At 39.6% G+C, this 27,237-nt stretch overlaps 1 protein-coding gene across 1 annotated transcript; it reads right to left on the bottom strand.

The window, feature by feature from the left end:
* On the bottom strand, positions 1 to 26,783 carry LOC139719505 (scavenger receptor class B member 1-like). The gene is made up of 12 exons (XM_071630922.1): positions 26,571 to 26,783; positions 26,074 to 26,231; positions 21,127 to 21,268; positions 20,286 to 20,492; positions 19,646 to 19,799; positions 18,467 to 18,536; positions 17,621 to 17,805; positions 16,632 to 16,750; positions 16,095 to 16,168; positions 15,239 to 15,290; positions 13,848 to 14,018; positions 1 to 87 (listed from the first exon to the last, which is right to left on the bottom strand). Exons 1-12 carry the CDS (start codon positions 26,781 to 26,783, stop codon positions 1 to 3), a joined length of 1,632 nt encoding a protein of 543 aa, XP_071487023.1.
* Positions 26,784 to 27,237: the final 454 nt, after the last annotated feature.

The raw sequence follows: 27,237 nt of genomic DNA, 5'->3' as shown, positions 1-27,237 counted from the left end.
CTAGCGACCGAGCCGGCCCCCGGACCAGCCAAACACATTTTCCACCGCTTTCCACCGAACCACCACTACCTGACATCTCTGCTGCTCCTGCCAGCAAGGCGGCACAACACCACCGCGAGGAGGAGAGGAAAAGGAGGAGGAGGAGCAGGAGGAACAGCAGGAGGAGAAGGAGGAGAGGAGAGGGAAGCAGATACACCCAGCACTTCTCACGAGTCGCCATCTCCCTCATACTTTCTTCGACGAGTGAGTCAAAGAACCAATAAGAAATTTAAAGCCAATGTTGTTGATTACACCGTCTCTTTTCTACTCATAACGAACTGACGCCACTGATAGATGCCTTGCGCGTGCCAGTAGTTTGTTTTCAACGTATAGTAGATGATATGATAAGAGATGCTCGTGATCACGACATGATTCGACTCGTTTTTAATACTCCAAGTTAGACAAGCCCGTAAGTCTTCCTTTGTGAGAAAAGATCAGCTAAGTCACGATGTGTTCATGCAAAAGTTAGAGGCAACCTTACAGTCCCACGAAGAAATAACCTTGACGAAACGGTAGCTTTCAACGTGATACATATGGAAATGCCAGTAGGTGGTAAGAGGAATAGGAGAAAATGTTCGGATTACGATGAATTACTGAAAACCATGCGATGTGTGTGCGCATTAATAATACTGACAATGATAGAATGTGTTGTGCAAGAGCGATCGTGACCATGATAACCAAAATTGAAAATCACCCCCAAAGCGATCTATTCAACTCGGTACTAGATTACAGAGACAAATGGCTAGACAGTTGCACGAAGCTGCTGGTATACCCATCGAGCAGTTGTGTGGTATCCGGAAATTAAACGTTTCGAACAAACTCCCATGATGACCAATTACAGAGTAGTGGTTGTTTCCAGAAGAGCCTGTAACTACATCACCTATATTGGTCCCGAAGATAGAGATCATACGATTTATCTTCTGCAGACAGACGATCACTATGATTTAATCACCTCCATGAAAGCCTTTTTGAACAAAAGCTACTATTGCGAGAAGTGTATGAAAGGCTACGATCACAGGCGCGAACACTCTTGCCAACGCATTTGCAAATTGTGTTACGGTTCGACTTGTCCCGCAGTCAGCCGAGCGGACGAATATGTAGAATGTCACAAATGTAATCGTAGATTTAAGAACGCTACTTGTTTGAAAAATCATGTCGAAAATAAAGTGTGCGAGACCATGTACAGGTGCGTGACGTGTGACAGAAATGTCAGCGTGGAACTCTTAAAAAAACACAAGCGCGAGCATGACTGTAGCAGAAATTTTGCAAACACTGTCAGGGCTTTTTTCCGTTCAATCATCAGTGTTATGTCTCACCCGAACCCCTCGAGAAAAATAAACAAAAAAGTTATATATTTTTTGATTTCGAGTGCACTCAAGAGAGTGGGATACACGTGCCCAATTACTGCGTGGCCCAAATTACCTGTTTTGAATGTCGTGACCAAGCTATCGACACTCCTTGTACGCATTGTGGAGAAAAGAGACAATTCATTTTCAAAGGACCCACGACTGGCGATGATTTTTGTAAATGGTTGATAGACGAGCATTCCAACTTCATAGCAGTGGCCCACAATATGAAAGGGTATGATGGGATGTTTGTTCTTGATTATCTCTATCGCAATTGCATCATTCCCAAGATGATTTTGAACGGTGCAAAGATCATGAGCATTGATATCTCTTGAATGACATCAAGATCATCGACTCCCTCAATTTCTTACCAATGCCTCTGGCGAACATGCCCAAAACTTTCGGTATTGAAGAACTGCAAAAGGGATACTTCCTCACTTTTTTAACACGACCAAAAACCAGGCGTACACGGGTCCCCTACCCGATGTCAAATATTATGGTACCGATAGTATGTCTTGCGCCAAAAGGCAAGAATTTTTGAAATGGTACGAGAGCGAGAAATCCAAGAACAAGGAATTTATCATGGCAGAACAATTACACGCATATTGCGTCAGCGATGTCGACATCCTGCGCAAATGTTGTATGCGCTTTCAGGACCTATTTTTTCAAGCTACCAACGGCGTCATCCCCTTTGAGAAAAGCATCACCATTTCCTCGGCCTGCCACTATGTGTACAGGAGAAATTTTCTCAACGAGAATACCATTGCTGTTCTTCCCCCTAAAGGCTATAATCTCCGTTACAAGCACTCTAAAGTCTCAATAGAATGGCTAACTTACATGAGTGAGAAAGAGAATGCGTACATACGTCATGCGAGGAATGAAGGGGAGGTAACGGTGGGTAGATACAGGGTAGATGGTTTTTGCGAAAGCAACAAAACTATCTATGAATTCTACGGGTGTAAATATCATGGATGTCCCAAGTGTTACCAATTTGATACGCCTAGTCCAGATTATGAAGATAGGATTATGGGTGAATTATTTCTAGACACTCTGGCTAGAGAAGCGTACATTGTACAAATTATGAAGGAGTATCAAGTGGTCACTATGTGGGGAATGCGATTGGCAGAGAATGAAAGACGAAAATCAGGTACCGCCCCACATCAAAACACTGCCCGGTATCGATGACTATGTACCACTTGACCCAAGAGAGGCTTTCACGGGAGGTAGAACCAATGCTACTTGTCTTTTGTACGATTGCAACGAACACGAAAAAATCAAGTATGTGGACTTCACCTCTCTATATCCATGGGTGAATAAGTATGGTGTATACCCCTTAGGACATCCCGAGGTAATTACGAGCAATTTCAAACCTGTTTCCAACTATTTTGGTCTTATCCGATGTAAAATACTGCCTCCAACTGACCTCTTTCATCCTGTTCTACCTAGTAAGATCAATGGTAAATTAATGTTTCCATTGTGTAGAACGTGCGCTGGAGATTACAATCAGCAAACCTGCCAACATTCTGACGAAGAGAGGATGTTACACGGTACTTGGGTTTCTATCGAACTGAATGAAGCCATAAGAAAGGGTTATGAAGTTAGCTCGATCGAATCTGTCTGGCATTTCCCCCGTAGAACGCAATATCAGAAATGCGCGGAAGAGGAGGAGGAGGAGGTAGAAGAAGAAAGAGAGGTCTGGGTTGGGAAGCCACGCGACGAATCAAAAACTGGTTTATTCCGGTATTACGTAGATCAATTTTTGAAAATTAAACAGGAGTCCTCGGGGTGGCCAGATTGGTGTAAGTCAGAAGCCGATCGAGATAAATATATCGCGGATTATCTTCGTCACGAAGGTATAGCGTTAGATAAAGAAAACATCAAGAGAAATGAAGGCATGCGCGCGCTGGCGAAATTACAATTATGTTCATTTTGGGGTAGGTGGGGTATGAGAAATAACTTGACCAAAATAGAGATAACTCAGGATCCTGCAGTATTATACGAGTTTCTCACAGCGGATGACAAGCAAATATTAGATTTAAACTTCGTTTCTGACGAATTGGTAGAAATAAGATGGCAAGTGGCGGAGGAATTTGAGGAACTATCTAAACAATCTAACGTGGTCATAGCTGCCTTCACTACCGCTCAGGCCAGGCTTAAGTTGTTTCATATCTTAGATCGTCTAGGAGATAGGGTGCTCTATTATGACACGGATAGCATCATTTATGTCGAAAGAGGACATATTCCCGACGAATGGTCGCCTCCCTTGGGAGATTACCTCGGTGATCTTACTGATGAATTGGATGGTCGTTATATTGTGACTTTTGTGGCAGGGGGGCCAAAATCTTACGCTTATCAATTGAACGATGGTAGTACTGTGTGCAAAATCAGAGGGATCACTCTAAATTACAAAAATTCCCAAGTCCTGAATTACAATGTCTTGAATCGCATGGTGAAAAAATTGAATACCAAAGAAACTTACAAAGTAACGGTCACCGATAATCATCACATCACGAGAGATATCAAAAGACAGCGCATTTTGTCTAAACCACTCAGCAAAGACTACCGCATTGTTTACGACAAGAGAGTCATTCAAGATAACCTGTTTACCGTGCCATACGGATGGGTTCCCCACGAATAATAATATAAATCATACCTCTTAACAACAAGAAAGGCCATTTCGGCGTATGCCTCTCAAGAATGATGAACGTGTCTGATTCTCGCGCACAGGTGAACGAGGGGGAGGAGGAGGTAATAGGGGAAGTGGAGTATCCGGTAGAACTCACGGAACGTGACATTTTGACAGTTAAGCGAAATATGCCTTGGAAATCAGTTTTTCTATCTGCTTTCCTAACCCTTCTTTTTGTAGTCACCTTTAGTTTAACTTATCATTCGGAAGAAAAAATCTTAAAACTCCTCCAAAATGGTGTAATTCCAGATACTGACCTCTTTAAGCCTTTACGTTCATTCTTTTTTCAACGCATCCAACATCCTGGTTTAGCTATTAAGACGCAACACTAAATAATGTCCATCTCATCAGAGTATATAATAGACTGCGATGACACTAAACCGCGTTAGTTCAGACGCGATTTCTCGAAAGAAGAGGGGAAAAAACACTGTCATCGTCATGTCGTTAAAATTCATTCATCCATTTACCTGCATAGTGGCAGGACCCACGGGGAGTGGTAAGACAGTATTTGTCCGGAAAATTCTAAACTCTCACCGCGAGATGATCGATCCGCCTCCAGAAAAGATAATATGGTGTTACGGGGTTTATCAAAAAGCTTACGAAGAGATGATGCGAGAAATGCCTTTTGTACAGTTAATAGAAGGCATACCGGGCAATCTGGACGAGCTGATAGATCCTACATTTTGTAATCTTATTATCATAGATGATTTAATGTCGGAATGCGGTAATGACGCGCGAATCACCAATTTGTTCACTCGCGGTTCTCATCATCGCAACCTCTCCGTCATATTCATAGTACAAAATCTTTTTCACCAGGCCAAAGAACTCAGAACCATCAGTTTAAACAGTCATTATCTGATTGTGTTTAAGAACCCCAGAGATAAATTGCAAATTGCTCATCTAGGTAAACAACTATACCCGGGGCGTGGCAAATACTTGCAAGAAGCGTACCAAGATGCCACTCGTTATCCTTATGGATATTTGTTGATTGATCTAAAGCCCGAAACGCAGGAAGAGTATAGATTACGTAGTAAGATATTTCCTCCCGATTTGACCGTTGTGTACGTTTGTAAAACGTAAGATCAGAGAATTACTCTCTTTTGTGCATCACGATAATACGTGGTGGTTGATTGTGACTGGCAGGTAGCCATAAAATAGACGTTTGTAGCATTTTTGCGTCACTCTTTCAATATGTCTCGTAGATTAAAGAACCACTTGCCGGAGCTGCAAGTCTTGAATAAATGTAATTCTAAACAGAGAAAGGCTCTTTTAGAATACGCCAACAAAGATCTCATTTTATGTCTATCCGAATGTTGCGCAAACTGCTTAAAAGGTAACGTTCAATTAACTAAGAGTCAGAAGAAGGCATTATCGCGGCACAAGAAAGAGCTGCGCTTCGTAGGTAACAAACGCAATGATTATAAAGCTCGAAAATCAATGTTAGTCCAGAGAGGAGGTTTTCTCACATCTCTGCTGGGACCTATTTTGTCAATGTTATTAAAATGATGTATTTTCTAATCAAAGTGATACTAATAGATTAAGTTTAAGGTGTCGAACGAGTGTATGATTGTCAGAATCGATTCTCTTTGTTAAACTTGTTGGTACTTGTCATGGCTAATAGTAGTAGTAGTATGCAAAACACCAAGAAAATGATATTGGTGCCTCACGATTTTGCTAGTTCTTTGCAAAAAGTATCTCCACAGCGTGAAACACCTACGGGTAAAGCTCTGTCTATATTGGACGAGTCTATTCGTGATGTGCTAGAAAATCACGCCTTATCGGATAGAGAAAAATTGCAAAGATACAATGACATCTTGTATAGATACTTGCAATTGCAAAAGCAAAACAGTCGGAAGAAGCCGATCGAAGTGCTCTTAGGAGAGCGACACGCAGATACCCATGATCCGACATCTACAAAAGCACAGTCCGACGAATTGTCTGACCATCAATACGCTACCTTGAAGGAGGATGTGTTAAAGATTTTACCCCCCTCGGTAAAACATCGAGGGAGTTTGTTATTAGATCATTTACTGCAAAAGAAAGACAGCACCGACTGGCTGAATGAAAATAGAGAGTTGATCGTTGGTGATTCCATTGTACCAGGCTCAAATGTAGTAGATCTAATATACGATGTCATGAGGGTACGCAATACGCACGAACCAGCGGGTTGGAAAGAATTTCTTAAAATTCTGATCAATAGCAATACGCCCGAATCACTTATTGTCAATACGGCACGACGCAACGCAATGCAAGACATGAAAATTAAAGGGTTCATACCTACGTCTGTAGACAAGAGGGTTACTAAGAAAGGGTCTAAGAGCGCAAGCTCAATGATGATGATGACTACACGTGCAAAGAAAAAAAAGAAGAGAACTCTACCTTTCAAGTGGGAAAGTCTCTGAATTATTGTGACCTAATGCATTGAGATTTGAGAGAAATGTGTTTATGATAATGAATAGTATAGTATTTTCTTGACGATAAATGTCTAAGCTAATGTTACTGAATACGTTGATACATCAAGACAATTGTTGAATGTGTATTGTGTTATATCATTTTTATATTATCTTTCTCGTCTTAACCCTACCGCGTCTCGGTAGAATAAGAGGAAACGAATGGCCATGATAGGTCACACATATTGATACCATACATGTATCGCAACGTTTTTATGCTCCTTCGCCGTGTATTGTTTGGTGTAATGTTTTGTTATAGGATAGATTACAATTGATGCCTTACATGCATCGAAACGATTTAACGAGAGTACAACGGTACCTATTGACTTTTATGACACTTGTGTACGATCGTCAAGTTTTATGTGAAGACGACTGATTTTTTTTTTCAGCCTACCCGATGGTATTGTGAAATGACGTTGGTAATGATTATCATAATCATATTTTATGCATTCACTGAATGTTACAATACATAACGAACCTCTACGTAAGACGTGTACACGTGAATTCAAGCAAGATGAAGACAAATGAATATGAATTGTAAACGCTTTATTTATTTATTGAGACCACAATCGTGTATTATAGTCAAACATGTACAGACAATAAATCTACCATGTACAGCGTATAAAACTTTGCAACTGTATCACTCTTGTCCGAGTCTATGCTACACATTCTATAATCTTATAGACTAAGCTGCAATAATTCCCACAACCGAGGTTTTGCATGTTTGCGTGTGTGTGTGTGTGTGTTAGTGTGTGTTGATTAATACGGTTAGACTAATACATTATAAACGTGTAGCTTATGTGAAGTTGTGTGTGCGTGTATGTGTGTGTGTGTGTGTGTGTGTGCTGATGTGGTTAGGTTAATACATTATAGCGTACAAAAATGTACATTTACTATATATATATATATATATATATATATATTAGTGTTAACATGCAACACCATAAACTCTATAAGATAAAAAATAACTATACAAATAGTCTTCAGGTTATAACGTTCACGCCGTAATTCTTAATAATATCAACTATCACAGAGACAGAGCTATACATCATACATTTTGAGCATACAATATCTACGCCTGACTTTATGGCACCTATGTACATAAAAATCTTAGCAATATAATCAGAAGATACATAGCGTAATATACCTACGTGTGTGTGTGTGTGTGTGTGTGTGTGTGTATTTGAGATTTTATTTTCTTGACAAGACAGTACGATTTATATTCTACGAATATACTTCTTACTGATACCATCATATCAGACAATGACATTATTCTGCACGCGTGTGACATTGCTAACAGAATGCAAGTTACTATATCGCGGTCAGTTAAATAGGATCAAGTCACGTCACGACATAATCATTACAGTGTACAAGACGACACAGGGAGAGAGAGAGAGAGAGAGAGGGAGAGAGAGAGAGAGAGAGAGGGGGGGGGGGGGAGCTATATCTTATACGTACAAACTACGAACATATATGAACAGCTTCGCGGTACTTATGAGGGTACCAAAGACAACACGCTTCGTTAGGTTATTATGTAACAGTACAGTCAGACATCTAATTACTACGGCATGCTTTGACGTACCACGTTAGAACCAGCATATCTTTCATAGCATAGCATCTATTTCAACATCCACGACTTTGCTATTTGATTGTACAGAAAATTCGCATCTACTAGTGGTGGCGGAGAGTGTAAATAATTGTTGATGTAATGGTACACTCTCTGATCATTCTGCCCCCGTGTGCGAGAATTAAATTCAGACAAAATGCTACTCATCGAATCACCTCTGGCTCTACGTATAAGATAATAAAGACAGTACTGCCCGCACACTGTAGACCAGCTGGATTGTAGCGATTTTCTATTGTACGTCCACACATCGGCATTGGCATTCAAAAACTTGGTAAAGTAGGGCGAACATAAAGTAGGGTGTCTACCATATGAATCAAAAAATTCACCACGCCCTCTACTGTCGATGTAAATAGCAATCCAATGAGAACCTATTTCTCTGTGAACATCTACATTCGCAATCAATGACACGGTTTTTTTCTCAGTCTCTCTTCTTCTTTTTCTTCCATTCCTTCTTCTTCTCGTTGCTAAAACTGGTAATTTATCGGCGGGAAATACACCAACAAAAGTCCCGTTTAGTTTGGGTTCTTTCTGAACAACTCCCAAGAGTTCACGCGTGTTCATCTCGACAGATATCTAATTACCATAGTCGAGAGTGACATTACGATTACGATCAACTTCTAAGATAGATTCAAATTCGGAATAAACGACGACATTCACAGTTTCGGACAGGGGAGAAGCAAAAGTCAATTCCAGTCGAACTGATCCGGAAGTCTTGGGTTGAAAGTAATCGTCGGTCGACAGATCTGGGGTCAAATCAAAGGCGTAGAGGGCGTATCCCTTTCCGTAGTCGTCTCTAGTGATATGATTTCCCTTGTCGTGAAACATACTATTGGTACCAGAAAACAGAGTCTGATAGGCCAAGATGTAATTGGGGGAAGATCCAGTAAACTGAGGACGGAGCGGTTTCCACGGAACTTGTTCTGAATTAGCATACAACGCTATGTAATTCAGGTCATAATGATGAAAATTGAAGGGATTTCTGGCGTAAGATCCATTGTAAGCCGTGTTACTGACACAACCAATCACCATTCGCTTGGGAATCTGTCCTATAATCAGGCTCTCTCGGGTAAAAGACAACTGTCCTTTGGGAATTGAAAAAGAGGTTGTCACGACTCGTCTGATAGGATACTTGGCCGTTTCCGTTTCCAATGTTTTAGCGTGCAGTAGCGATGTGGTCGGGCTCAATTTCACGCGTCTCACCAAGAGACTGGCTTCGGTGATTTTGACTTTGTAGCTTGCTTCAGGGGTAGACGACATGAGACTAAATGCGTTCTTGCTGCGATGAAGTTTGAATTTAATGTCCACCCCTCCCATAATCAACCGATCTTGGAACGATGCATCCACGTGTAGCCTTCCTACCATGTCTACCGTTTTAGACAATTTGGTAAACTCGTGGCGTTTATTCAGCCCTTCGTTGGTATTACTCGAGGCCAGAGGGTCATTGATTTCCATATATCCCGCCGTGTCTTTGTAAAACAAGGACGAAGTTAGCTGCGACAATTTTGCATCACGACCGTAGGTGAGAAGATTTTCGAACATAGCTCTATAAGGATAGGTGTTCGTGGAAGGGGTGATGAGTGTATCGTTGAACATCACATCTACCTCGCTGAAGAGCGAATGTAGAAAAAGATTGACTGGTGCTACAGAAGATTCATCGGTGAGGGCGGTACCATCCGCATTAACAACTTTCGCCTTGAGATGTAGCAGCGTTTGAGAAAGATCGGTATACTCTTCCGGCGAACTTTGCAGATGAAATTGTATGGGCGTGGCATCGGCTATGCTCGTCACGGGGAAGAACTCGACCCATTTTCCTTGCTCTATGGTCGTCTGAGTCGGGGGGATGCTGAACAGGTCAATTTCCGATTTAGAACAGTCGCACGATAACTTGTGTAGCTTTTCCATTATGCCCTCAACTTTAGCTTTCACTCTCTGTCTTCGGTTAAAAATAGTAATAGAGTGATCAGGACCGATCAAAAATATCGTTGCTTCTTTTCACCGGTCGAGAGCCAGTGTAAATGAATGCCTTCTTCTTACGTCTGGTCTTTTTATTCACTTTCTTGTCATTCTTCTTCTTCGTCTTTCTTTTCACAGGAGGTGCGTCCATACTCTCGACCAATCGACGTTTAATTTTTTTCGCTTGTGCGGCCGAAGCAGTTTTCAAACTTTTTCCCGCCATGACATCTTGAGCTACATTAACACCTGTTTGCAACGCTCTTTTCCCCAAGTACTTTGTACCAGCTTTCAGGAGTGGTACGGCCGATTTCCAGATACCTTTAAGCATACTTCCCAGCCCATATCCCCGTTGCACTCTCGCCCCTCGAAAATAGGGCAGAGATCCACTCCCATACTGGGGATGAGACCACACTTGTTCTCGATGGCGCGGCATTACACCGTTAATGTAGATAACGACAAGCTCTAAAATGGAGTTTAATTACCAACTTTCCGGACTGAAATGGCACTTTTTCCCCAAAGTCACTTCTTATATCAACTTGTATAGTGTCTATGTATTTTGATTTTACGGGCAGATAGTGAGGGGTTTGATAAGTAAACGTAACGATCTCACCGGCCCTTCTGTGGGGAACGGGAACAATTCTCAGGAGAGGGGCACTGATGTCACCCACGGGCTGATTGCAAATCACGTCCGTATACAGATAAAGTGTATTGATCCCTCCATTCACGTTCGGAGAAAAAGGCGCCTGTGCGTGACCGCGAATGATGCCACGGGGAAATCCCAACAGGTAACCTAATCCCTCGCTTAACTGTATGGCGCTGACTTGATCGAAATCAAAAATAACTTTGCCCGAGCTCGAATCGCGTTGTACAGTGAAGTTGTTACGAAATCGTTCAGGTAGAGCAGCTGTCAGTGCCTCGCATATACTACCTATATCTTTGTAATGTCCTTCAGGTATAACGCAATGACTGACCACCTCTTCGGACAGTAGAAATTGAAATGTGTTGTTCGTAATATTCACGTTATACCAAGAATAGGGATAAATTATTTCCACCAATGCCACCTCCCACTGCGCGTGAAATATGAGCGGCGCGGCCAATTTAGTCTTAAAACTGGTGACTGTATTATCCGGAAAATAATCGAACGAACTATTACTGGGTAGAGTCACGTAAAATTGTTCCTCGCCTTCCATACTGATTCTTTCGTCAAAATGATGCCCTCCCTCAATTGCGATAGGTTTTATCGATGTTATCTACCCAAGCATTAAACGTGTCTGGATAGCCTAGAAATTTCACGAAATATTCGGTTTTACCCCCTCGCTTTCGCCGTCTCAGTATCTTTTCCACCCTATACATGTCTGCCTTGTCCTTACGCACCCTCTGCAATTCAGGTTCGTAAAATGTACCTTTCAATTGTTCGTTATTATCATCGGTTAAATGATAGACGGGTAAATCACGATGTTTACGACCAGACACTGTGTACACTTCCTCTGTCCAGTTGGGGAGGTACCCCTTTTCAAAAGTTCGTTTCATCTTACTGATGCGTACTCTTTCACCTTTTTCGTAGCGAGGTCTGTTTTGTTTACGTAATGCCCATGATTGATCACCATACAATCGCTGCCAGATGATACCTTCATTTTTCTTGGTGACGAGCACGGGTTTTGTTTTGATCGAACGGTGCTGGGCATTATTGTAGGCTCGGAGGAGTTTCGGGAGTATGCGGGTATACTTCAACGTGTTGGAGTGAGTAAAATATTTCCACATCTTTTCTTTCAACGTTCTGTTAAAACGTTCGACGACACTAGCCTTGGTTTCGTTTTCAGTTGTAAAAAACTCAATGTCTTTCTCTTTCAAGAAGGCTTGAAATATTCTGTTGGTAAATTCAGTGCCTTTGTCCGTTTGAATCTTTAGCGGAGACCTCTGCGTTTTGAAGATAATTTTCAGAGCACTGACCAAGCTTTTGCCACGTTTGTCTTTGATGGGCACTACCCAGGCAAATTTAGACAAAATGTCTATACATGTAAGGAGATACCTATACCCCGAATTGTAACGGGAGAGCGCAGACATATCTACCAAATCCATTTGCCACTGATCATCCATACCACCAACAATGACTCTGCTTCTACTAAACCGACGTCTGGCCGGTTTGTGCAACGTGTAGGTGTCAATACCCTCTAACCATTCTCGTATTTGTTTCCTACTTAAGCGATATCGACCATCTTCTCGCACGAACTTGTACAATTTTTCTACCCCGCCAAAACTGGCTTCGTGTTCTGGATTGAAATAAATGTCATTCAGATATCGATTCATGTTCTCTCGTGTCACTCTTAACGTGTCAGTGCGAGCACGTCCACAATACCTATATACTCCCTCAAAAACAAATGTTTATCAACTCTGCCTCAATACTACGTATTTATCGTGACAGTCATATTCTGTATTCACTCGCTGTCTCATATGCCCGTCGGTCATCAGAGTACACCTCTTACCCTCACATTTTACAGTAGACGATACTGTTTCACTCGCTTAGACTTCGTCCAGTCATATGATATACTGTTTCACTGGCTGTCTGCTATGACCGTCGGTCACTGTCTGATATGTCCGGCGCTCATCAGTGCACACTTCGTACCCGCACATTTCTTCATCACATTGCTCTCGTTCCTCCAGCAGACGATACTGTTTCACTCGCTTAGACTTCGTCCATTCATGATATACTGTTTCACTGGTTGTCTGCTCTGACCGTCGGTCACTGTCTGATATGTCCAGCGCTCATCAGTGTACACTTCGTACCCGCACATTTCTTCCTCACATTGCTCTCGTTCCTCCAGCAGCTCTACGGGCTTTATCCCGTCAAAACAAATTTTTATCAACTCAGCATCAATACTATAGATTTATCGATACATTCATAATTTTCTTTTTCTCACTTTCTGATTTGCCCGCTCCTCCCTATTTTCAAGGCTACATTATTACTATAAGCTCTCTGACCTCTCCAAAGTACGTGACCTGATTTTCAACAAAATACATAGCGATGCTATTTTTATATTTATTACTCTCATTTTTTCCCATTTTCTCGGAAAAATCAAGGTCGAATTTTTGACATATAGACGGGCTACACTACTTGCATCTTTGCCCCAGTCTCAAATCCTCATATCTGACTGATCAATATTCGCAGATATTAAACCAGGCATAACATTATTTTTTTTTTCACCTTTAAGGTAATGAAAATTGAATTTTCTTCAGATTTATGTCCATTATCAATGAAAAATTGTTAGGTATTGACGTCATTAGCTCACTCATTTATATATCATTGATATCACCTGTTCGAGAAATGTTTTACAAAATATAACAAAACTTCGGGGGCCATCCCACGAGACCGACACCCACGAGTCATTCAGCCCTTGAGTTTGACACTAGGCAAATAAAGCCCATGAGTTCGACACTAGGTAAAAACAGCCCACGAGTTCGACAGATGTATACAACACGGGGCTCAATGTGTCGGTCTCGTGGGCCTTATGGGCTGTATGACTCGTGAGCTGTTTAACTTGTGGGCTGTATGACTGGTGGGCTGTATGACTCGTGGGTGTCGGTCTCGAGACGTGCACCGGTCGTGTTACCCGTGCTTAATCACATTTTCACTGTTGTGCTTATCAAATTTTACTAGTTCTTTTCAGCCTAACTTTTAACTGGCGTGTAATCCCCTTTGAATGATGTTCACTCTGTCTACATTGACACGAGGTTGACTTCTTCCTTACCTTCCCGTCTTCCTGAGATCTTTTGAAGTGCCTGGTAGTCTTTGCAACCAGACCTAGAATGATGAAGATCCCGAGTGCAAACAATAACCACTCGATTGCCAGCACAGCGTACCAGACGTCGACGAAGCCGAGTTTGTACTCGTTTATAATGTCATCACTGACTTCCATGCTCTGAGTGGGTGGGCAAAACCGGATAAATTACTAAAAACCACTATCAATTGATAAGAGGTATGTTTACTAGATATTTCATTCATTACTTGTTATCTGTATAAGATGATTAATAGCTCATGGTGACTGTCATTTATCTGATTTTTTTTTCAGTTCTCACTTCAGTCCAATCTTATTTCATTTCAATACAATATAAACGTGTATCACCAACAACCCAATTAGAATACATTCCATGTAACACATCTAATAATGTTTAATTTTACCAGAGGACTAGAAATGAAACTTGAAGGACTGCTAACAAACTTGTATATCACGTTAAACGAAGATGATAATCAACGATTATTTATCGTATTTTTGACTTCTAATACGCTCTGCTTTCATTCTTATTTTGCGGTATTTCCATGAAATACTAAAATTTCATCATGGGCATTATCACTATCTTAATCTCAATCATTTAGTTCCTGAAAGTACTTGTAAGTGTAAAAAGGAGGCAACGGTTGTACACCTCAGCAAGAATGAGTTTGTAAAAACATAACTATTTTAATTCTCTTTGACGAAACATAATACTTCCGGCGTGTTAGAAGCAGGGCATTTTTTTATCACTGTTCACTTTGAACTGCTATTCGTGTTAATCCCATCTTCTGTCTCATTTGGATATCATTCCCAGTCTTCCTATAATTTATCTATCTAATCCCCCTAAACATCGCTAAATCTCTCTCTCTCTTTCTTATTTCAATGTCTCTAGCATTTTGCTTGTCCGTCCTTTTGTGACATCAACCTCTTCATTTTTTTTTCTTCCTCAAACATTTTCTGTAGATTTCAGAAGAGGTGAATCGAGAAACCGAGAAGATCGCCTTTAAGACTCAAGCTGCGGTGCGTTTTGACTATTTCCCCCATGGGATCCTTTTGATTATCCACAACACATTATTTGTCTATCGAAATAATCACCAAAGACAAAGTATTTGAATAGTTTGTTTGCAAAAACCGATATGTCCACATTCGCCAAATGGAGATATTTGCGATTAAAGGTCAAGAAAGATAAAGAGAATAGTAAAAAAATTTTTGCTTCTTTTGACCATAACTTAAAAAATATACCTTTATATGTAGTGACCAATATATCATGCAAAAGGTATTATTTTGTACTTTATGACAGAGATCGTACTTCAAAATCTTCAAAAATGGACTTATCGGTTTTTGCAAACAAAACCTTTATTTGCTCAAACCTGCTCAATCCAGAATAGGGGAAAATACATTTCTCGGATGTCACCGATATCTCTGTGGATTAGAAAAGACAATCATTAAGGTAAGATCTACAAGTCGATTGGGAGATAATCTGTGGTGTAATGTGATGTAATGAGTCAGAAATGAAAGGGAGAATCCATTTTTTTTTTTTTGTATAAACACAATAATTATGAACGAAGAGTGTCAACATTGACCTAGGACATATCTAACGATTGTCTGTTTGGTCGCTCTTAGCCGAACTATTAAGGAACATTATGACATGGAATCAAAACAGGTTTACTCACACATGCAGGCAAAACCACACGTAATTCATACTAGATAGACATAGTTATTCCCGTGAGAAAAACATTATGAAATACACATGTCATGCAACATCTCTTTCATAAAATTTGAAAAGCTGACATGAAAAATAAATCAGTAGATATATCTGTGACGGGCAATACGTTCAAATTATTACATTATTAACCACTCCCCTCCCCCCCCCCCCTCCTAAAAAGAAAGAAAAAGAAAAAGAGGGTTTGATACTCTAGGTCTACATAGAATGTAATTAAATTGTTCATATAGATGAATTCATAATAACACTATTACCATGATTACGTCGCATGAATAACCGTACAAAGCGCACGCCGTATGACATTCACTAATACGCCATATGAGGGCGCTAGTCCTTTAGTGACGCAGTTGCATCTTGGCAGTTTGTAACGCGAAACCGGAGAAAGATCTTAAAAATATAACAAAACTATAAGCCTTCGTATGACCCTCTGGAAGTGCGTTTTGCTTTTCATTGTTTCTTTAGTGGATTTGTCACGTTATGATATACGCAGTAGAGGAGCTTACTTTATCCCGGAAACTGGCTGCGTGAATACATTAATCTGGAAGCGAAATTTCATCACAAACGGAACGCCGGTTTTCTGTAAAATAAAAAAAAAACAAAACAAAAAACAAAAACAAAAACAAAAACAAAAACAGACAAACGAATTTGTGAAAGCAAAAATATTGAATCCTGTGTGGATTTTCATCAATAACATAAAAGATAGCTGTGATACATGAAACAACTGAGTACAACATTTTTATCGCAAGATCTTTTATGTTGAAGAGAAAGTTAATATCAATTAAGACGTATGAAGCAAGAACCAACAACAAACAAACAAACAAACAAACAAATCTCGCTTTTCATCAGACCTCCTTTTTAAAAATAAATACTTTTCTAGGCCTTTGGTAGAGAGATTCATAATTCTTCCTTAACACATAAAAATGGCGGACGAAATATGGCGTTTCAAACCCATTATTACTAAACCCCATTTTTTTTTTTTTTGTTTCATGCATGTATTGATGGAATGAGATATTGGGGTGAAGCATAAAAATAATCATTACCGGTTCGATTCCAAGGTAGTTTTCATGGAGCGTGGCGTTCGGAGAGATTCCTTCGATCCCATCAACCAAAGTTTGTTGACCTCCAAAATAATGTGGATTGGACAGGGCAATAGGACTTCCTGTGACGTCACAACACAAAGAAATCGAATGCGAGTGAGGTCACATTTACCGTCGTTTATTTTCTTCCGTTCCTTGAATACCATCAAGTGATTGACAAAAAGATCAAATACTATGTGTAAAGCAAATTTACAATGACAAATCAAAAAGGTAGTCAGATTGGATATTTCGTTATTTTCTCTGCATTAACTACAAGACAATAATATCATCTCTTCGTATAATCTTGCATTATGGTTTTAAAAGAAAATGGAAAATATGCAAAAACCAAGAAGGAAATGAGAGATAATGAATCAAATTGGAAAAATTTAGATCAACACTCATTGAAACCCTAACCGATGCCAACACAGACATCATGCAATTATGGCCTCATAATTATGTACTTAAATTTTGGTTTATACAGAAAAAAATACGGTTTAATGTTATCTTTCTGAGTCTGTTTCAATTTATACGCTGTTACATTAGATGATATTGACGAAAACATGAAATGAATATGAGTTTTATTACATTACATTGTTTCTTTTGAGGGAAGTTGTACACGCCTATGCAAGTGGAACGTTACCGTAAAACGAAAAGGTCACACCGGAAAGTTTTCTGCAACAGATTCAATTTCATATCTCACCCCCCCCCCCCCAATTTTACAGAAACCGTCACGTGTTACTACTTTCTCCCACATCTATCATGTGGTAATAAAGTTTTTACAAGGCGTGTGATTCGAATCAATGTCATTGAAATTGCGACTAAGACGTTTTCCATTAGACGTCATTATCAAAATTTCTTTAATTTAAGGGTAAAGAGTCAATTCATATTTTGGTTTGATTTCTACTCCAATGGTTCTTCTGATTGTATGTTTTGTTTTATCTTGTTTCTCTTACCATATCTACATGGATCTTGTCGCATTACCCCAGAAGGCACATTACAGAGCTCGGGTTGGCCGCTACAGAAACCCCGATTTGGAGGGAATGTTGTGACGTTCATGAACACAGAGGGCGACAGTCTGAATTTCAGCAGCGGAACCTCCTTGAAAGACGACTCGTTTTCGAACTCGTAAGACACCGACCTGCTCGGCGTGATATCAAAGATTCAAATAATATATATTCATATGAGTGGTCAAGGACAAATCTTTGCAAGATGCAACCAGGGTCCCGTTTCATAAAACTTGTTATCAGTGACAACTGCCACATTTCTGAGACAAATTTGCTCTTAGCCAATCAGATGCCAGGATTTCAGTAGCTTATAACAACTATGACTTGTCACTGACACTAAATTTCATGAAACGGGGCCCAGAAGAGCAAAAATGTCCTCTTAATTTTATACTCTGCGCCCTTCCCCAATTTGTTAACACCACGCTGTGAAACTAACCGGATAAGAAACGAAATTAAATAACCGAAATGCACGGATTATTGTTCTGAAGACAATATCAAAGAAATCATTATCTACACCATGGGGTATCTCACAATCAGGAGCGGCAGGAGGATATCGTTTCCTTTTCTCTTTTAACAGTGAACAAAAATTAGGAATTCGAAAGCGAAATTTTGATTTCAGTTTTGATACCTTTGACTTTGTAATCGTACAAACCATGGTCATCACTCAACTTTATAATGACTGAAATAAAACGCGGTTTACTTTTTTTTTCAGTTATACTGATATTTCGATTTCAATCACCAGCAAATTTCATTGAAAAGTGAAAGTTTGTCTGGTTAAGGAATTGACTGACCCACCTGCAGAGCTGAGGTTGGAAGAGATGAAGTGTTTCCTCTCTCGTAACACCAGGATGAAACATGGATCCATCTGAAATATAAATCGGGTCTCTCTTTTAGATTCTTTCTAAAACTCTAGAAGTGGACACATAAAACTTTCAGGTTAATAGCCACGTATTTGAATACACAATCATTTCCCTTATCATGCATGATAAACGCGCCTCTTTTATTGAACTTGTATGACTATGTATTAGCAAATATCATGCTGTAATCATACTTTGTTTTAAATATGAAATGAATAAAATGTGCATGACCTATCTACGAAGTAGCCACATTGACTGTGATTGTAGTCATCGTGACCACAGCCGGAAAATCGCGGGAAAGAAGGCGAGTCGAGATCGTTGAGTTGTATCTAGTCATTATTGAACGCAAAGAAAACGTGTACAATTGATAGTCATTGAAAAGGATCGTGGTGGCTCTATGATACTCCACTAATAAGTATGTTTTTGATAATGGAAATGATACTATAATGATGAGTTGTATTGATAGCGGGCTTGATTTTTTTATTTTTTTTTGGTTAGCGGTGTTGATATTCTCGATCTACTTGGGTTGAAAATGGCGATGCAGACAGTGAGTGGAGTTTATTTTGGCGTTTCATGATAAAACATTGCTGCATATTGCTGCTCACACCGATAGCAAAGTGCCGTTTTTGTTGATTACTACATTGGGATAAGTATTGATGTCAAGGATACCTATGTTAGTGTTCTGCCATATCTGCATAGCTCCAACCTTGAAGATGATGGTGATGATAATGGTGAGGTTAGATGATGAGGTTGAGTTCTAAGCTGATGCTCTGATTTGTTTTACTACTGAGCTCTTTGTTGTGTCGACTTTGTTTTGCCACTCGATTTTAATGGTATCCACAACACGAATTTGACAGTGTTAATTACTGTCAGTGTTGGTGTAAAGGCGTATCCGGGCAATTACCCCCAGAGGGCAATTACCCCCCGGCCAAATACTGGTTATTGATAAGGTTAGAGTAAAGATTAGGGTTAGGGTTAGGTTCAGGATGTGGATTAGGATAAGGGCCAGGGGAAGGGTGCGGGGTAATTGTCCAGGGGGTAATTGCCCTAGACCCGTGTAAAGGTTACCATTATCATTTCTACGTGAAAGAGAAAACACTGATATTGCTGATAACACACATCTCATCGGTGCTGCTCTTGAAGCTGTTGGCCTCTTCCGACCACCAAGTCAAAAGACGATCCTCGCCATCGATCTTGTCGATGTGGTTGACGAGACTGATATTGGTTTTGCCATTGAAGAGGTTGAAGAGCCCGACGTTCGTCTCGTTGAACTGCAATACATTCCCCAAAACAGAGACGAGAGTCATGGTGCATTAAATTGGACATGAAATCTTGAAAGTTATATCAAATTCTTTATACGTTCATGGATTAAAGATCTTCAGATTTATTAGAATGCAGATCATAATTTATTATCATAAACTTTGGAGAGTCCATGTATATTATGTTCGAAACGCACATAAGAATGTGGCACATTATGAAAGTGCTCTTTCACATGTACGGGAGTTTATTGAATGATAATTATGTAGATGCAGGTTACAACGCGTATAATTTCAAGCATTGTTCTCTCCAATATTTTACATGTAACTACACATTACTTCCGCGTCGGCGCGTAATTGTAAGTTGCCTCGAAATTCAAAAGAACTTGTATATACACATGATTCAACTATCTATGACACTACTAACCCTTCGGAGTAAAAAAAGTTTTGATTATTGGTAAATAAATAATATTCACGAACACAAAGGATTAATCTGCTCACCCCGACGTAATAGCCGAACTGGCCCGACTGAAACTGTGGAGGGACGGAAGAGAACTGAGAAGCAAATGTCATGAGGGGTTCGGGGTAGCCCCAGAGTATCTCCCGGACCGACCTCCGGATCATCAGCGATTCGTCGAGCTCGTACAGGAAACCATTGACGGCAGTGCGGACGAAGTAGTGGTAGTCTTTTACCATGTGCGCTGTGGCCTGTTCAGAAGCGTGTTTCAGAATGTTTGTTTGTGTGTGTGTGGCGGGGGGAGGGGGAAGTGATGGGAAGTGAGGGAAATTGTAAAAGGAAAAGAGGAAGGGGAGAGAGAGCGTATCAATACACATTGCAGCTAACAGTAGAATAGATAACACCTTAGACAATACCCATATTACCGAACATAATAGTGCTGCAATGAGACTAATATAGACTAATGCACACATGGATGTGAATGTAGACGTTTATTATGTTTTATACATTTATCTAAGTCTACACACATATAAACACACACACTCGCACACACTCACTAGTATATACAAGAAATTTGTGTGTATAATGTATGTATATAGATATACAGATAGTTATAAATTCATACACTGTACATGCATAAAGTTACCATGAAATACACTGTAACGTGTTACAGCGGACCAATTATTGTTGAACTATCACTATGGCGTGCATTGAGTGCAATAGCGGTACTGGGATCTGCCGTAGTACTCGCCACAGGCATTGCATATAGAAAAGAAAAGGAATGAAGAAAAGGCAAAAGCAGAGGAAAAACGCTTGAAGGAAACAAATTCCTAATTCAAATTGAAGTCAGCGTCATGTTTAGATTCCTACAGCTGTTTGTCTCACCATCAGAGGAGTATTCAACGTCGCGATAGTATCGGACTCGGGCCCGACAGATCGCTCTCTATCGAAGAAATATCGGAACTGCAGGTAGTAAGACAGTGTACCGTTATCGTGAAAGGTGATGTTATTTCTTTCCAAGACTGTCCTAAATGGGTGACAAAAAGAAAAGGGAAGTGATTAGATATTCAAATTGATGAAATTCTTTCGCGGTGTTGTTTTTATCGCGAATGATTGACATATTGCCCCACATCGACAAATCAGATAAGATAATGGTTCTTCTATTAGTCAAGGCGCTAATTCCTGTAAGAGGCCTAATTAAGGAGTTCGTTCAACCCACCCCGCAGAAAAGGTTTGACCAGACAAGGTGGTAGATGGGACCTCTATGAACATCCCCAGGTAGTATGTGGTTCCAAATTGTGGTGTCAGTAGAATTTTACTGGCCACTTTTCATCATGATTTGTTGGAACAAACGTAAAAGTGTCTGCGCACGCCAAGACTATTACACGCACCACAGGCGCCAGTGCCAGTGCTGCGTGTAGTCTTAGCGCGCATATACTTTTTCTTCGATAAACAAGGGTTTTGCCAGCAAACTAACTTTTCACGCCAAGCTGGGTTCGGTGTAGTGTAGTTTCTAGCCGTTTTTATTTCGTCTTTATTTCAAGAGTTCAAGCAAGCCGAGTGAGAGCGCATACCCGGTGATTGTGACGACCGAATCGCAATCACTGGGTGTGTGCTCTCACTCCACTTAGCGCAATATACAGCGGGCTTCTGCATAATACACAAACTGCAACTCAGAGAAATAAAGACGAAAAAACGGCTAGAAATTAAGACTAGAGTCGGTAAACGCTTGTCGCTATTTGGGGCACTGAAAACGACAAACTCACACAGTTTTTGCATTTATTTCATGAAGAATTCATCAAAACTGCATAAAACTATATATGTATATGTTGCTAGAGATGTCATCCATACAGTGGGATTCATTGTAAGTTATAATATTGTGCATGGTTACCATGGTAACCGGATGCCTAAAGGTGACTGGTAACCCCCAAAATGGCTCCTACTGCTGCAAACATTGTTGTTTTTTTGTATCTTATAGATGCAATTAAAAAAAACACAATTTTTATTGATTTTCGTTAAAAAAGTTTTCCCTGTTGCCATGGCAACCAGTATTATCCAATCAGAATTTAGTTGTCAATAACTCGAAAACTAAAGCCCATAATTTCAAAAAGCTCAATAAGCATGTCCTTCCTTCTGCATAAAGTGTACATCATGTATATGTGAAGAATATTTTGAAGCATTCTCAAGTTACAGCAAAATTTGCAAGCAAAGGCATAATAAACGGCCATTGAAAGAAAGATATCATTTTCGAATAGTAAAATACATGAAAAAGTTGCATCCGTCGTACTTTCAACACAAATTTGACTTCAAAGCATAGGCGAATGTATATAGTTTTTAATAATATATGGACACAAATTTCCCTTAAAAATAAGATGAATACAGAAAGCAAAGCCAATATTCTATAGTAACTCTTTCGAGTATTTACAGAGCGATGGTTATTCAAAACAATCCTGGAAAAGAGCAGAGGAAAGCAATTGATTGTTTATGTTCTTAAAGGAAGTTTATTCAAGAATACCGATAAATTCCTTTCTAAAGAAGGAATATACACGTGCGCTGGATTATCCATCAAAGAATTAAGTGTACTTTTGTGTTCGTTAACTATAGTAATATATATATATATATATATATATATATATATATATATGTATATATATATATATATACACTCAGCAAAAAAAAGTAAGTTCCCCCCTAGCATTTGTGGATATATCTCAAAAAGTATTCAACCGATTTTCATAATTCAAACGGAAATGGATAAAGAATTTTATTACTCATAACATGAGTGGAAAATCATTGCCACCAGATATCATTATTGGTGTGAAAAAAATGCATTTTATGTCAAAATGCATGGAAACAAAAGTTGCACTTTAGTGATTTGCAATGACTTTTACACAAATAATCAAACAATCACTCATGATTCTGAACATTTAAGCATGGGTTATTGCATATTTCTCTATCTCTTTCTTTTCATGAGCATATAGTGAAGTATTTGATAATTGATATGTCCACCACCCGCAATGACCAGCCGCCATCTCCTCCTCAAACTGTTAACTAAAGTTTGTACTTGGCGCCGCTCAATGTTGGTCTATGCTCTCTGCAAGATGCGCTGAAATTCTTGCAGTGAAGTGTCATCTTTCAACTTCTTGCTCGCTTTTCACTTAATGATATCCCAAAGATTCTCTACTGGATTACAGTCAGGGGATCTTGCAGGCCACTCCATACGTTCGATGCCATTTCCCTCAGCAAACTGATCTACAACTTGAGGGCATGAGGCAAAATGCCCACAGGCACATTAATGTGATCAACCTGAATTGGAATTACAAATCACATGGCTTCTACCAATATTTTCATATTGAAAAGGCCTATTGTTCAAAAAGTATGCATAACATCTGTTTAATAGGGAAGCACATTGTACCTGAAGAAATTCCTGAGAATTACACAATTTAAAAAGATCATTTGATAACTTACATAGGAAATGTATACAATATGCTCTCTATGGCCTAAAGTGCAACTTTTTTTCCCATGCATTTTGACATAAAATGCGATTTTTTACACCAATAATGATATCTGGTGGCAATGATATGCCATTCATGTTATGAGTAATGAAATTCCCTATCCATTCCCGTTCGAATTATGAACATCCGTAAAATACTTTTTGAGATATATCCAAAAATGTTAGGGGGGAACTTACTTTTTTTTGCTGAGTGTATATATATATATATTATATAATAAAATGAAATATCATGATATGTAAATTTTATTCAAAACGTGCAGTAATGAATTAATGCTGAGGAGAGAATGAGGGAAAAATTTTGGGCGTCTTTTCCCTTTTTATCCAGACTAATTTTACAGTGTAGAACTCATTTACAATGAGATGTGCACGACAGGCAAAAGAAACAAACCTGTCTAAATTCCAGATATTCTTGGGAGTTACCAATCACCTGTAGGCAACCGATTACCATGGTAACCATGCACAATATATACCTTACAATGTATCCCATTGTATTGCTGACATCTCTAGCAACATGCACAATATATAGTTTTAAAAGACAAGTTCACCTTCATGAACATAAGGATTGAGAGAATGTAGCAATATTAGTAGAACACATCATTGAAAGTTTGAGGAAAATCAGACAATCCGTTCAAAAGTTATGAATTTTTGAAGTTTTTGTGCAGTACCCGCTGGATGAGAAGACTACTGCAGTGTATGAATAACTTAGATGTCACATGCGTATAACAATATAAGGAAAATATAAAGAGAATTTCTCAAAATTCCATCTTTTGAAAAAAGTACCCATTCCCCTGACTCGTTACCGACAAATGTTATGGGTAATATTATTCCCCCTGCCTTTAGAAGGAGGCAAGTCAAGTGCTCTTTAATTATGCGAAAAAAGTGAAAATATGTTGAATTTTCTTTTACATTTTCTTTATACTGTTGTACGCATATGACTCACAAGCTGTAGTAGTCTCCTCATCCAGCGGTTCCAACACAAAAATTAAAAAAATTCATAACTTTTGCATCGATTGTACAATTTTCCTCAAACTTTCACTGATGTGTTCTACTAATATCGTTGCATTTTCTCAATCCTTATGTTTATGAAGGTGAACTTGTCCTTTAAGGCGTTTCGATGAATCCTTCGTGAAATAAATGCAAAAACTGTGATAATTTTGTCATTTTCAATGCCCCAATAGCGACAAGCGTTACCGACCCTAGTCTTGATTTCTAGCTGTTTTTATTTCGCCTTTATTTCTCTGAGTTACAGCTTGTGTATTGTGCAGAAGCCCGCTGTATTGCGCTAAGCCGAGTGAGGGTGCATGCTCAATGATTGCCACAAAAAACGGTTCGGGCGTCACAATTGCTGGTATGCACTCTCACTTGGCTTGCTTCAACTCGGAGAAATAAAGACGAAATTAAAACGTCTGGAAACTACACTACACCGACTCCAGCTTAGCGTGAAAAGTTAGTTTGCAGGCAAAAACCGATGTTTGTCGCGGAAAAAGTCTTTGTACGCTAAGACTATAACACGCATCACCACTGGCATTGGCGCCTGAAGCAGTGCTAGTGGTACGTGTAGTAGTCTTAGTGTGCGCAGACGCTTCCTCGAAGAATATGGTCATGTCGCAACTAAAATGGCCTGTAAAAATTCATTGATACAATTTGATATCACATACTACCTAGGGGTGTTCCAGAGGGTCCAACCGACCACCCCATGCAGTCAAACCTTTTCTGCGGGGTGGGTTTAACGAAGTCATTTTTTTCTGGGTCGCTGCGCCTGGACTATATCTTCGACATTGTGACTCTTGCCCTCGCAAAAATTATATAGATTTGACATTGATGCACTTCCCTCTTTAACATGAATTTGTAATTTGTAATGACTATCGTATGGCCTGTAATCGTACTGAGAGAAAATAACGTCCCACTTAAAGATGGTAGGAAATGCTGAAACATAATTTGACTGACCTCCTGGCTTTAGAAAGCAGCTTGTGAATACAACCTCATATAATTTACCTTTTTTGGAACTTTTCTGTATTTTGAAAACATTTTAGGCCCTACCTAAAACACGTTGCTTTCAACATGTTCAAGAACGTTTAGTGACGCAAATGAATGATGGAAAATTCTCCCTTGATTATGTTCATAATCTGATATTAAGACGCTTAATTTCTCTCTGATTTTGCTAAATCTTGCCATTTATTCGGACTATGAACATACAAAATTGATTCATGGACATACTGACAGACCCATTAAATGATCCAGTAAAATCAAATATAGTAATGTTAGATGTGAATATCTTACGATTTTCTACGTGCTTCGAGATTTTAGACAGTACTCACTTATAGACATACGGCCCTGCTTCCTTGACACGCGGTCTGCCTCCATTGATGACGTCATCTGGATTTTGCAGGTCAAAAAAGTACATCCTCTGGTACAGAGGCATACGAGGATGTGCCCATTTCTCAAATATTGGCGAGTTTGGGTCAAGAACTATCACCTGTAAAAATACGGGGAATTCAGATTTAATTTCATTTCTCTCTATTTCATCATCCAATGGAAGCTAATTATTTTCGCTTTGACAATTAACATTTTATCAAAGCATTGCATTTCCTGAGTCATAAAGAAGTCTAGGCCATCCATTTCTTATCAATGCTGAAGAGAGCGTGAAAATGTAAGTGAAACGTCCGTAACAACATTGCTGATGCGCCAAAATGAAGCGTTCATTTTGTGGGCATCAAATGCACCGGAAAAGAACAAATTCGCCTCTTTCAACAAATCAGATTTTTAAAAATAGTTTTTTGTTTTTCATGTAAGATATCCTCTATAGTAAACTCACGTGCTTGATGACGTAAGCGTACATGAAATCCACGAACCATGGTAGGAAAAGTAATCCCGTGAAAACCAGCGTCAGTGCTATAAAGAGTGCGATGCCGTGGCAGACGACACGACGTCTGGTGCATCTTCGACCTCGGTCGACCTCCTTTTTCTGATCGATGAGGGGAGACGTGTCGACATCGCACTCGAAACTAGATTCCTCGTCGCTGCTCATCCTAGACTCTTCCAAGGAGTTATTACAGTAGTTTTCAGAAAATGAATACACACCAACACACAGTGAGCAACAGCGCAAGCATATTCAAATGCAACAGCACTTACATTTGAATGACAATTCTCACCAGTATACCGTATAAACGTATTATACAGACTTGTCCGAGCCGATTTAGTTGAGAATGATGGCGTCAACCAGTCACAAAGGGTGACATTTATTACCTTATCCGAAACAGATTCGCTTCGAAATCTATTCAATTGCAACTGAACGTGAGTGAGGGAGGTATAAAGGAGCACCTCAATGCGTATTATTTCAAGATGGTTTGTGCGCAGAACTTCTTTATGTCATGCAAATATCACATACCTTATACCATGCTTATACACAGACATTTCCTGTCCTATATTAGTTGATTCATATCCATCACGCCCGGAACCAAAGCAATATCCTCTTCTAGTAA

Source organism: Diadema antillarum, unplaced genomic scaffold (assembly GCF_040938485.1).
Source record: "Diadema antillarum isolate AM-2024a unplaced genomic scaffold, OU_Dant_1.0 scf00000111, whole genome shotgun sequence".
Classification (NCBI taxonomy): Eukaryota; Metazoa; Echinodermata; class Echinoidea; order Diadematoida; family Diadematidae; genus Diadema; species Diadema antillarum.
This window is presented reverse-complemented; position numbering and strand designations above follow the sequence as displayed.